We start from the raw sequence: 14435 nt of genomic DNA, 5'->3' as shown, positions 1-14435 counted from the left end.
TTTTTTTCTCTTTCTGCCGGAGCTAGCTTACGCAATCAGATGGTAATTGACATGAAACAAACGTTACCTAACATTCTTTGGCATTTGCAGCAGAATCTCCAAAAATTTCATGATCCAAGAAGCTCATGATCCCAGAGATCTCCACCTCCCATAACATTTTATTATTCGTGATCGCCCTGATCGTGTAGACATTCCCTTACCACTTCACACTTGCTAAACCCATTTTAAAAAGCTTCTTTATTTATACGTCTGATAATATATATATAGATTTTCCTCATCTATCATCTCTTCTTCTCTGTCTGCTCCTGGAAGAAACCTGGTTGACCCGCACGAGGCATTTGCTTCCTACCCCTTCCTCTTCTAGCCAATCTGAACTTGCCACGTCAACCCCAACACCGACACTCCCTATCAGCCTCCGGGCCTGCCTGCTTTCCTCCCACCCACGTACTTCTCATCGTCCTTGACGCCATTGCACTTGCCTTTCCACACACTCATCTACGCATTTCCAATACATCTCTTATATACACACACACACCCTCTTTCATTTTTTCCTCTTATTAACTGATGATTGACGTTGTGATGATCAGACCTTTGAGTTTCCGTCATGAGTGATGGATAGAGCTGGGTGGATTCATCATGATCATCACCGTCATCATCACATCTCACCCAGCTGTCCTCGCTGTGGATCTTCCAACACCAAGTTCTGCTACTACAACAACTACAGCTTAACTCAGCCAAGGTACTTCTGCAAGGGCTGTAGAAGGTACTGGACTAAGGGTGGGTCTCTGAGGAATGTTCCTGTTGGTGGTGGTTGCCGCAAGAGCAGGAGAGCAAAATCTTCTTCTAGGCTTTCAAACTCTGATCATGGCGTCTTGATCATCTCCAAGAACAGTGGTAGTAATACTACTTCTACCCATCTGGGTTACAGGGGTAATGACAATGACCCAGTTCAAAAAATGGATTCTTTAGCTGATTCCAGTTCGGTTATGGCGGATGGGTCACATATTGATCTTGCCCTTGTTTATGCCAACTTCTTGAATCAACGGCCGCCGGAGCCGGCGGCGGATTCTAAGTCTGGAATGATCGAGGTGGCGGAATTGCCAGCTAGTGAGTTTGGTATTCCGAGTTCTCTAGGGTTTCCATATGTGGACGCGAGTAGTTCTGGATTGAACCAAGAAAATAGAGTTCTTGAACGTCTGAATTACTCTGATTTATCTGCCGACCCTATGGTCTGTTCATCTGGATTCGACCCGGTTCAGAACCATGAGTGTAGCAGCCATGAGAGATCTAGACATGATTATGGGTTGCCGCCATTGCCAGGTGAAGGTGCAGCAGCTTCATGGCCAAACTCCTCTCATGTGATAATGGAGAATGATCATGGGATCCAATTAGCAGGACAAGACCCGGTGCTGGGACCCGATCAAGGACAGGACCCGAATCTGTTGTTTGGTAATTGGAGCTCATTTGATTTGTCTATTGATTATGCCTTCTCCAGAAGTTTGTGATTTAATTGCTTTATTTTCCTTGTATCTCTTTTTAGTCCTTTTTAATTTCTTTTATATATATATAGCAATGTATAGAATCACAATATGTTCCTATCAAATAATATATATATATATATATATGAATATCTCTCAAAGAGGTATATCACTACATGATAAATTACAACAATGCATGATTATATACGATATACATATATATTACTTTATATATAAAATCAAGAGTTTCGTTCAACTCGATTTGCTTATTTTGCAGTTCTTGTCCGTGAAGCTTAATGTATATCATCTTTATAGACGAATATATATACTGAACTATATATATGTATAAAGTGGCGATTCAAGCATTTCTGGCTAAGCATCTCTGCTAATAAATCTTGCTTTTACAAGCAATGATGAGATTCTAAGATACTTACACGTACATATATATTCGTCTATATATATCATCATTTCAGGAAGAGGAAGTATCGGAAAAGAATATTTGTTTCATTTGCTATCATCTAATATATAGAGCGCTTTTTTTTTTCCTTTCGGAAAACAAAATATACAGAAAAACACACGCCTATACATATAGCTTAAACTCAGTCGTCCCAACGAGCATGCATGCATCCCATCCATCAACGTAATGTATACATACTCCCTGCAACATTGTGTGCATGAATACATAAACATGTGTACATACACACGCACATTCGAGTATATCAGAGTTGACAGATGAATATATATATATATATATGTATATATACACACACGAACACACACAATTTGAAAAATAAAGTTGAAAGACAAATCAGAAGAACTGGTGTTACCGCAATTGCTGTTAACAATGCATCTGAATTTTGACGCATGAGCTTTTTATCTTATTAATTTGTAAATGATTATTTACAAATTGTATAACCTTATATATATATATATATATATATATATATGTTGGAACTCAAGAACAATAAAATAAGAATAAATTCATACGAGATAAGACGAATTAGATATTAATATAAATTTTTTTATATGAATTTTTAATTAATTATATAATTTTTAAAATAAACAAATTACAAAAAAATAATAATAATCACGAACTCCTTATAAGATTAAATTTAACATTTATCGCTATTTTATGTGATATCAATAATTTTTATAATTGAGATTCATCTTTTACTTTTTTAAAATAATAAATAAAATTTTTATAATTAAAATTCATCTGTTACCATTTTTTTAATTAATAGAAAATTCAAATTAATTAATAATTCTAATTAAAAATTTATTTTGACCTAATAATAATAATAATATACAATTTTTTGTGGGTAAAAAAATTTAAAAAAAATAATTAAGAAAATTCGGTTCTTGAAAATAGTGTTTTAAATATAATACTGTGGGTGTCAGGTGAAGTTAGCTACTTTTATTAATTACGTCGGACTTGGCGCACCACATGATCGTGTAAACGCCCATGATCCAAGAAATTAGACTATTCTAATTAATTAATTAATTAAGTCAACAAGTTTGACCAAATATACCCTTTGAAAATTCATAATTAATTAGCAATAATTAATACACAAAGTAACTGTAATCTAACATTCGCACGCACGAAGCTCCTCTGCATAATTAAGTAATTACTTCTGTCATTAGTTAAATGGATCGACGGAGATAGAGCAGTCGGCCGTTTAGCTCGTTGTGTGGGCCCCATGAAAAATTTGACCAACCAGCGTAAGTCACGTGGCAAGTAGGGAAATTGGGACATTTGACAAAGACGACGCCGTATGGCCGTCGGTTTTAAACGATACATTAGAAGATGGTCGTGATCGGGCGGCGAGATATACGGGCGGGACGGCCTCATACCACGTGCTGCGAAATAAAAAACTTTGTATTTAAATTTATAATAAATATTATTTCAACTCGTACAGAATAAAACTTTATGGATTAATAATAAAAAATATACATGTATATAATTATAATGAACTTATATTATTTATATTCAATAAATACATAATTTTTATTATTTTTACTGAAATTTTTTTTATATAATTTAGATCTATTTCAAAAATTTGAAAATAAATATATTTACTATATATTTCAATAAGTTTTTTTAAAAAAAAAAGTACACGTATAAAAACTAGCTTTACGTACAAACAAGAAGACACTAATTTATTTAAAAATCATAAATTTAATGCCGACGGCAAGGTAATAAATTTTTAATAGACAAAATTAAAAGTTAATTAGCATTAAATATTAAATATTTGTCAACGAATACCGCAGTTCATAAAAAAGCCCAACTCGTGATTGATGCTGGAGTTAGCTTCTCTCGGCCGTCGTTTCACACTTATCCATCCACCGTTTTTGTCATACATTAATGCATATCCTTTTTATGTTTTCTGACCCTATTAAATGATTTTACTCCTTTTACATACATATATATATATATAACAAAATAATTTTAAATTTAATAATAAAAAATTAATGACTCGATTTGCATATATAATGATATAGTTCTACAGCTTATACACTCATATATATATATATATAGATTATACTGATTTCTCAATCAAGCTATAAGTATTTTAAAAATAACACATCATATTGACTTGATATATGTTTATAATATAGTCTGGCTATTTTCCTTATTATATTAAAATTATTATTCTAGAAAATTATTAACTTGCTAAGTCTTTAATTATTTTTAAAAGAAAATAAAAAATTTTAACGATTTCATCATTCAAACATATATAAATTCTCGGGTCCACGTCTTATGAAATAATATATGCTCGTCATAAATATTAAAAATTTATATATATCTTATAATAATAGCTTCATTCATATCTTATTTTCAATTAAAAATTCATATATAAAAATAAGTACACATCACAATCTTTTAATAATAATTTTAAAAAAACGTAAAATCTAGAATTAAAAAACAAAAATGCCTACCATTCAACAAAAAAATACTTATAAATTTTTTTTTTCTTAATTATTGCTATAAAAAAAAATCAAAGTGTGTGTAAAACGAAAGTATAATATTTTGAAAGAAATAAGGATCTACATTTAACAACTACTTAAATTTTTTCAATAATTCATACATGTAAGTAAATACATATATATGTATATATTATTTCAATATCTATAAAATTTTATTATATTACTTAACTTAATTGAATGGTTGGTATTTCAAATTTTTCTTTAAAAAATTATAAATTAAAGTCAAATTTTATACTTTTATATATTTTTATTTAAAAGTTATAATTTTATTGTATTATGATCGATGTTTATATATATATCAATAATTTTACATAAAAAAAAAATATATCATTCCATTTCTGATAGATGGATAAAATTTTTATCGTATTGAATTGTTAAATTCTCGATTTTCCTAAAAAGAAAGATGATGATTGGTGGATTTTCCCCAACCTATGCAATATTTGTATACTCCTATGTAACTCAAACTTTTGTCTTTGCAACAATATCTCTAGAAGAATCTAATTATATACACAAACAGTTGAAAAAGATATTTGATTTACCACCAAAAATCAAACAAAAAGGTTAACTCGATCAGATCATCTTCTCCATCTTCATTAAGCTGGATAGGACAAAACCATATTGGGTGGTAAACATGGAGAATTCTTCCATGTCCGAGCATGCAACTTAAGCATGTCTCTAGCTCTTTCCTTCGCCTTAATTCCACAATCCACTTGCACCATCAAGCACAGCTTCGCCACCACCCCCAGCTGCAACATCTCTTGGAGCACCGCCGGCGTCGCGCACAACTTTGAAATCGAAAGTAAAATCTTCAGTGCCCGCTCGCTCGCCACCTGCGAGACTCTCAGTATTTTCTTTGCTACAATGGCGAGAGCCGCGCCGTGTTTTAGAAACTCCGCTCTTCCTTCTGCACACCCGCATAAGATATCTAACACCATGAGTATCATCTCGCAAGGTCTTCGCTCAGGTGAGTCGAGAAGGAGCTCGATCAAGACTGGTACTGCTCCAGCTTCCACTGCCTTGATCCTGTTTCGTCCCCATGGACAGATGTTAATTAAAAGTTGCAGTGTGGCCTTTGTGGCCTGGGGCGAGATCTGATCGTTTAAAACTTGGACTGTTTCGATGAAGATTTCGGGTTTTAACGTGATGAGCTGAAGCGGGTCGGCGAGTTCGAGGATTGATTTCAATAATAGCACTGAGTAAGCCCGGGATTCATAGCTTCCTCGTTGCATGATTCGAGTTAAAGACGCTGTGAACTTATCGTCCTTCCCTAACGAACTCTTGAGTTCTGACTCGGAGATTTGGAGATTGTAGAGTAAACTCAGGGCCTCGTCGATCACACGGGCTGATTCAAACTCGTCATGATCATGATCATCTACAGATTCTTCATAAGAACTCACGAGTGAGGCGAGGAAATCAACAGCTCCGGCAGATTCAATGCAACGTTTGTTGGTGACATTCTCAGCAGCAATTTCACGTAGCTTTCTCAGACACTTTATCTGCTGTGTCTGCGACTTGGCGCCGGCGATGAGCTTGGCGATCTGAGCTTTGTTGATCGGGGGCTTGGGCGTGGGAATCCTTTCGATGCCGTGCGCGGCGTTGAGCGTGCACCATGACTGGATCAGCCGACGGAGAGTGTGGTTTGGTGTTAGGTCAAATTTATCGTGGAGGATTTGTTTCGTCACCGGACACGACGTCGTTTTCTTGCCGGAAAACAACCATTTCTCGATGCTCTCTCGGTCGTACGTTATCCCCGTCGGAATCGTCACTGGATCCTTCATGATCTCCAGCGAGATTGGGCAGATGAAGAACGGAGGAACATCAATATCTTGATCCATAATAATTTCAGAAGAAGAAATTGAAGAGAGACACAGATGAGAAATCCACAAAAGAGACAAGACCCAGAAATCTGAAATCTGAGAATCCAAACAAGTTTTACAGTTGATCGAAAAAGAAGATTAGCTAAGCGAATCTTATAGGAGGTAGTTATGAACAGGTTTGATTTTTGAGGAGCAGAAGAGAGATGTGGTGTTATATATATATATATATGGATTAATATTGAACAAGGATACTCGCAATTATTAAATATTCAAATTTCGGAAAGTCAAAACACGCAGAATACAACGAAGAGTATAGCATGATTTATTAGGAGACAGCCAAGAGAGGGGGAGGGGGGGGTGTACGACTTTTCTAAGCCATTTTTTTTTTTTTCTCGAGAAAATTGAATGGCTCCGGAGCGGCTAAATTTACCGGGTCACGGATCGACGGTGGTGGCTGCAAATTGCACCCATCCACGTTCATCGTACTTAATGTGCAATTAATTTTCTTCTTTTAGAAAAAAAAAACAACTCTTTTGACAATTTTATTTTAATCCAATTATTTTATTCTTCAAATATTTTAATATTTTTATTGGGTGAATTTTTATAGTTTTGACATAAATTTCAATTAAATTAATAAATAATTGTTCTTAATTAAGGACTTTTTATTATTTATTTAATGAGAAAGCTATTTCTACAGAATCATTTAATTAATTTATAAATAAAACACAAAAAGCTAAATTAATTTAAATTAACTATTTAAAAGATGACCCTTTTTAATCTTCATTAACACCGTATAATTTTATTATTTTCATCACATTATATAAATTTATTGCTTTTTAATAACACTAACAATTTTTTTTTTATAGAAAATGTGGGGATTCAAGATTACACAAATAAAAAAAAATTACCGTGTAATATTTTTATAATATAAAGATAAAAAAAAAACACAAAATTTAATTTGATATAACAAATAAAACTATATAATAATGTATATATCTATATATATATACACGTACTAAAATCTAACACTATTTTATCCGATAAACAAAAAAAAAAAAACATGCGGTAATCTTTGTCCTTTGACTTTCTCTCTCTACCAATTTTGACAAAAATAATAATAATTTTGTCTGCGAATTTTCTCTCTCTACCTCGTGCTTGAATTATTTTTCTCTGTGTGTGTGTGTTTTGTGTGTTGTGCGTTGACGCCGACAAATGCTATATGACTGGAAATGTGGGACCCACGCGACAATTTTTTAAAAAGCCGCATTTTCTTCGCTGCTGCTTTTTTACCTTCCTTCCTTCCTTCCTTCCTTCACTCCTCTGGTTTTACTTACTATCTACTCTGCCTTCATATTTTGACCCATTTACATACATACATACATATATATATATATATATACATACTTTTTATTTTTCTTTTTATTAATTTATTTTGGTTTTATCTGACCCAATGTCTTGATACATGGAATTTTTCAATACAAAAAAAAAAAAAAAAAAAAAACTAATATTGAAGAAATTTAAGGTACGAAGGTTGAATCTCAAAGTTGTTTTGGTCCAATATTTTTGACCCATCAAACATAAACTTTCAAATTTGAGAAAGGTTCATTCAAATATTTGTTTTTTGGATCGATTCTATTAAAACTTTAAAAGATAAATAATGTTGAATTCAGAGAAGACGAGTAAAAAAATAAATATTGATTTGAATTTTTTAATTTGAATTTTTCAGTAAAGTAAACCGTTTTTAAATACATAAATTACGGTAAAAAAAATAATCGTGAATTTTTTATAAATTAGGTTCAATATTTATCATATATTTTTTTTTACATAATAGATAAAATCTTTATAAATTTAACACTTAAATCTCTATTAGTGAAATTTAAGATTTACTAATTCTATTATAATAATATTTTAAAATATATAATATAATGATGTAAAACTAACACCTTGCCATCCTCACCTTATTAAATAATTCCACAATCTGAAGTCACGTAAACATTGATTAGCCATAACATAAACATATGAATCCAAAGACGAGTTAGATAAAGCATTCAAAATAAGTATATTTTCTCACGAGCTTAGGGATTTAGAGATGAAGGTCAGTGGTGCAGTTTTTTTTTTACCTGTTTATGAATACGAAACGAACGTAAGCTCTATTTTCTATTCTCTTTTAGTAAATAAATGGAGAGAGTTAAGAGGATCCGGATTCAATTATTTATTTATTTTTTTGGTTTAAAAATTGGCACTAGTGATTAATTAAATCGATAAATTATTATAATAATTTTTTAATTGAGTTTATCAAATGTATGGTAAGACAAAGTGTAAGTATAAAATTTACATCGTGGTTGACCTTATCGCCTTTGGATTTATAATAACTTTGATTAAGTCATGCAATAAGCAAATTTTGCAAATTACGGCTAAACCAATTCCAAAGTTTTAATTTGTCAAAGCTAAAATAGGTAACTAATACACGATATAGTTAATATTTTCCTTAATTATGATTAGGTTCTAATTAATTAATGAATTTTAATTAAAAAAAAAAAAAACAGTTTGAGTGGGTGTTTACTAATTCAAAATAAAATTATAAAGAAATTTAGCAAACAGTTTATCATGATTGACATGTCTTTCATGCATGTCACGGTGTTGATTACACATTATAATCTTATCTCAATGCTCATTATCTCTCCCATGCTTATCCAAAATATCCCTTCATCATGCATCATACATCATACATCATACATCATACATCATGACACAGTCAATATACATATACCAATATTTAAAAATTTTATAACATCCCTCCAGATTTTTACAATACTTTTATTCTAATATTTTTTAAATATATATATATATTTGTTATGTATGTATGCAATTACGCCAGTAACTTGAAAAGCCGCCATGCTAATCCATAACATATATATCCATACAACACGTCATATTATAAAGCTTATAGTGAAGTAAATGCACGTGCTTTTAATAGTCAATTTTAATTTATTAAATTAACTTTTTTAAAACTAAATAAAAATAGAATTTAAATTTGAGTAATTGAAATTCACTAAATAAAAATAAAATTATTTAAGCTACATTATACATATATATATATATATAAAGCTTTCAATTTTTTATATATAAAATTTAAATTTAAAATTTAAAGGTTTTTAATAATTATGGAATTATAGTTGAGAGCTGTACCAAAAAATTGAGAGGAATAATAAATTATTGTAGACTCTGAATTTTCAAAAAGAGAAAAAAGAAAATATATGAATTATACATATATATATATATATATAAAAGAGAACCTCGCTGTTAGTTTTTGCCCATCTTTATAATTCAGTCAAAGAATCAAAGTCAACGGTCCAAGAAAAAAAAAGTCAAAGTAAACGGTTCTCTCTTTGTCTACTATTATTGGCCGTAGTGCGTACTTAGGTGCACAGGTGCAATATTTCACTTTCTACACTCAAACTCAATAAAGAAAATTAGAAAAAAAAAAAAAAGAAGTTCATGGAATTAAATCACTATTTAATTTAACTTATCTTATAAGTAATTATATATAGCCAAATTAAATAAATTATTAATTTAATATATGGGTTATGATTCACTTAAATATTTTCATAATAATTAAAGTTACGTTATAATTATGAAGTTGAAAGTTAGAAGCCATGTTATAATTATTACAAAATAGATAATTTATGAACTTATGTTGGGTAAAAGTGTTAGTAATTAAAAACAATTAATCGTTTAAGTATTTGCCACGTGGTACAATTAATTAAGTTAATTAGTTTGATTAGGTGGGTGGGATTGATTTAAGAGATTTGATTAAGAAAAGGAATTACATGTGTATTTGGTTGTAAACATAGTAATTAATAATGACTGATGACGGTTGTAGGCTTAATCCGTTTAATTAAAAAATTAATTACGCACAATTTTCACGTGTTAGAATTAACGTTCGGTTGGATTGTACAGTATGTGAAAGCATTAGACTTTTAACAACCGAAGAATTAAAATTAAGAAAAATATAAAATAACGGAGTTGAATATTCTTCGTTGTTAGAAACGTTGACTTTTTTTTTTAAATTTTGGCATATGGTTCGTGGCTCTTAATTTTAGGAATGAAATTAAAAAGGCCCAGCCCATGAAAAAGGTGACAGTTGGAATTAGCGAGCCCACAATAATCTCCCAGCCCAAAATCAAAACTATGTTAATATGTTAGTATAAGTCGAGACAATATTATATATATATATATATATATTGGGATAATTCACCAATTTATTACAATGTATATATCAATTTATATATATTTTTCAAAACCGGGTTTTTTTTTTAACGAGTTTTTAATAAAATTATTAAAATTTATTTATATTTTACTTATGTATATAAAGTTGTATGTACTCGAAATAGAAATAAATTTTGTAAATTGAGATATGAATTGTAACCCAAAAAAAAAAATGTAATGTTAAGAATGTATTAACTTTTAGTACAAATAGAATTTTATTCTTCTTTAGCTAATTTTTTTTTTTTTTAATGATCAATAACAAAACCTTAGGAGAAAAACAGTATACCCAGACCACAATTCTCTCTCTCTCTCTCTCTCTCTATATATATATGTACACACATACATACACTATGTTCTTTTATAGTAGATACATGCATACTTGAAGAAGCAACCGCAAGGTTGCCCTAAATAAAATTTACCTAAGATTATATCTTAAGATAATATTTGGAGTGATTATTAGATATTTCAATTATATAGATATGTATATATATATACATACGAGAGAAAGAAATATATTATTTTTAAGTGAAATAGTCACTATAGATTAAAAAAATTAAAATGTATGATTATGTTCGTGGGATCTTCTAACATCTAATGAATACACATTTGCAATAAGCTAAAACAATCAAGTCTTCTTCTTCTTCTTCTTTTCAGATCAAACATACGTTTTCTCTTTTGATATATATAGCACATACACATATATAGGTCACAGGGTTCATGTTTAAATAGAAGGCAACATAGCTCTCAAATTTGAGTATCTAAGGAGATATAACTTTTATTAAGGAAAAGAGAGAAAACTATGAGCACATAAGCATATATAATTGAAAATTTTGTTTAATCAATACATATATATATGTATATGTATATATAACTCTCACCTGGTGCTTACACCGCACCTTATTAACAGAGAAGCATCAAAGCAAGGAGATTTCTTCCACTCATCAGAGTGTAATCTAAGTATTTCCCTAGCCTTCTTCTTCAAATATCCAGCAGAGTCACCCTGAAGAATCATGAAAAGCTTTGACACTGCACCAACCCTCAACATTTCCCCGATAACAATGCTCGATCCACTCGACGCCTTACCGATCAACGACAATATCAAAACGGCACGATAATCTGCCGTTTCTGAAACCTTCATGATCCTCTTTGAAACAACCGCAATCCCACCACTGTGGCTGAGGAACTCAGCTCGTCCCTCCGCGCAAGAACAAAGATGAAATAATATCCCCAGTATCAGCTCCGTTGTTTCTCTATCTAACGGCGAGTCTAATTCCATCTCCACCAGCTCAAAAACGGCGCCGGATTGAACCATCATAACCCGATTTCTTCCCCACGAACAAACGTTTAGTAAGATGTTCAAAACTGTGTTGATATTCCCAACTTGGTAACTTACGTTGTTTTTACGAGCTGTTCTTAAAACGCCGACTAGGGTTTGGAAGAATTCGGGTTTTAGTCTCTCGAGAAAGTGAGAATTAGCTGTTTTGATTATGGTTTTTAAAATCATCCCTGCGTAGGATTTGACCATGAAGGTTTGATTTTGATTTTCTTCATCATACCCTAAAACCCACGTTAAAGATTCAATCATTTGATTGTTTTCCAGGAGTTCCGACGATGGAGTTCGGATCAAACGAAGAATATTTAAAGCTTCTTCTAAACCACGATCGATTTTTCGCTTGTTGAAACATGTGGTAAGGAACATTAACATGGCTTTTGGCAAACCAGCCTCGACCATGTACTTACGGTTCCGATCATTGTCGGTGGCGAGGATTTCTAACTGCATTAAAACTTGGGTTTTCAAGTGAGGATGATCGAGATCTCTCATCATCTTCATAACACGGAACTTGTCGAGCGGGGGCTTTGGGGTGGGGATCCTGTCAACGCCGTACGATGCGTTGTCAGCACACCATGATTGGATCAGCCGGCGCAAGGTGTGGTTCGGTGTTAGATCGGAGTCTTTGGCTAATGGCTGGTTTGTGACCGGACATAATGGGTTTTCACCGGCCGTGAGTAGCCACTTCTCGATGCTTTCTCGGTCGTAGGTGATGCCAGTCACCGTCGTCACCGGGTCTCTCATGATTTGCAGAGATATTGGGCAGATAAAGAACTGAGGAATTTGTATGTCGACCTCCATGGAAAAAGTAGTGATTTACAGTGTTTGAACTTTCAAGAAATTTTAAGAAATCAGAAGATATATAAATATAGTGTTAACATAATGAAGAAATTTCAAGAAATTATAGAGAAAATTATGGTGGTGGAATATTGAAACTTCTCGAGTTTGGACTAGGGAAGATTAATATATTCTTTATTTATATGGAGTATTAATAGAAGCTTTCTTACTTTTCTATGTACATATACATGTATATACACTCTGTAAGTTGGACTGAGATTGGTAATGGTAAGAGAAAGCGGCTTTATTTATATTAACAAAATTTGATTGGAGAGAGACGAAGTGACCGCAGCCATACACCGGTCCATAAAAACGAAATATTCATAACTATTTCATTGTTATTTATTTATTTATTTATAATCCACGAATAATTTATTATACTCACTATGTAATTTCAATTATTTATTTTTACTAGGCTACATTATATATATATATATATATATATATGTGTGTGTGTGTGTGTAAATTACACATATTATATACATTCATGAGTTATATATATATAAATATAAGTAAATTGAGGAAATGAATTATAAATATATACTTACATAATTAAACGTAGCCCCCGTTTTAAGTACATATTATCCAAAATTTAAACGTTAATTACTGAAAAACGTATATATACATATATATATATATGTATGAGAAGTAATAAAGTGGAACTCTTGCTTACTTTTGAAAATAAATTTCGACCGTCACCGTCTAATTACCTGTCGTCAATATAATAATCTGATTGGTCAATTTTTGCATATTGTTTCCCGCAATATATATTACATACAATGTATATATACATATTGTATTATACATACATACATGCATACATACATATAAATAAAGCCTTGGGTTTGTAGTTAAAAGTCTTAGTTTCTAGAAGAATATTATTAAATAACCATCCAGTCCAGTCATTCATCACACATTTCATTGCATGATGTGACAGCATATAGTTATAGATGTGTACATATATAATATATATCTATAATATATATATATATATATATATATATTTTTTGCATACTGCAATGCGTTCCATGACCAAGATCCATGCTATACAGCAGCGTTCCCCACTGCCATCCGCCATACAGACGAAAAAAAAAGACTTGGGCCCACGCCGATCCCACTATCCAGCCCAGTCAAACAATTTATATTACTTTGAGTCAACGCACGGGTTTACTCCTATAAATTTTATACGTATTTGTGTATTTATTCTATAAAATAATTTTGTAACCAGTAATTATTTTTAAAGATAAGTTAAATATTTATGAATATTACGAAAATATTTTTAATTCTAATGTATAGATTTTCTCGTTATTAATTAATTAGAAAATTTCATTAAGTTTGAATTCTAGTGGGTTCCGAGTCAACGTATTTTGTTTGTTTGTTCTGGACATTTGAGTAATTGAAATTGGTGGGGCAAAAGTAATTTAATATTTGCACTGTCTTCCATTTTTCCTCTTTAGAACACTCCAAAAAGAATTTCTTCAGCTTTATTTCAATTATTCAAGTGGCTGGTCTTCCCAAATTGTAATACCAGAGACTTTGAATTATGATGTGTGTGTGTTTCTGTGTGTATATATATATATATATATAAATATATATATATATATGTTAGTCTATACACTTGTTCTTACCATGACTAACCCACTAATAATGATCTCAAATTTAAAGTTTACTCCAAACGTAGAATTTATTATTTCATAAATATATTATAAATTTATAATG

General features: G+C 31.3%; 3 protein-coding genes across 3 annotated transcripts; 1 reads left to right on the top strand and 2 right to left on the bottom strand.

Annotated features, from left to right (window-relative positions):
* The first annotated feature begins 310 nt into the window (after nt 1–310).
* LOC110810551 (Dof-type zinc finger DNA-binding family protein) lies at nt 311–1590 on the top strand. Its single transcript, XM_022036742.2, has one exon. It carries the CDS (start codon nt 612–614, stop codon nt 1503–1505), a length of 894 nt encoding a protein of 297 aa, XP_021892434.1. The 5' UTR covers nt 311–611; the 3' UTR covers nt 1506–1590.
* Nucleotides 1591–4809: 3219 nt separating this feature from the next.
* On the bottom strand, nt 4810–6486 carry LOC110810586 (E3 ubiquitin-protein ligase PUB23-like). The gene has a single exon (XM_022036796.2). The coding sequence runs from the start codon at nt 6296–6298 to the stop codon at nt 5057–5059; it is 1242 nt and encodes a 413-aa protein (XP_021892488.1). The 5' UTR covers nt 6299–6486; the 3' UTR covers nt 4810–5056.
* A 4720-nt stretch (nt 6487–11206) lies between these two features.
* LOC110810552 (E3 ubiquitin-protein ligase PUB24-like) lies at nt 11207–12917 on the bottom strand. Its single transcript, XM_022036743.2, has one exon. It carries the CDS (start codon nt 12678–12680, stop codon nt 11424–11426), a length of 1257 nt encoding a protein of 418 aa, XP_021892435.1. The 5' UTR covers nt 12681–12917; the 3' UTR covers nt 11207–11423.
* Between the last annotated feature and the right edge of the window lie 1518 nt (nt 12918–14435).

This window comes from Carica papaya, chromosome 8 (genome assembly GCF_054855325.1).
Source record: "Carica papaya isolate Zhongbai chromosome 8, ASM5485532v1, whole genome shotgun sequence".
Classification (NCBI taxonomy): Eukaryota; Viridiplantae; Streptophyta; class Magnoliopsida; order Brassicales; family Caricaceae; genus Carica; species Carica papaya.
Note: the sequence above shows the minus strand (reverse complement) of the source record. Positions and strands in the feature narration are given on the sequence as shown.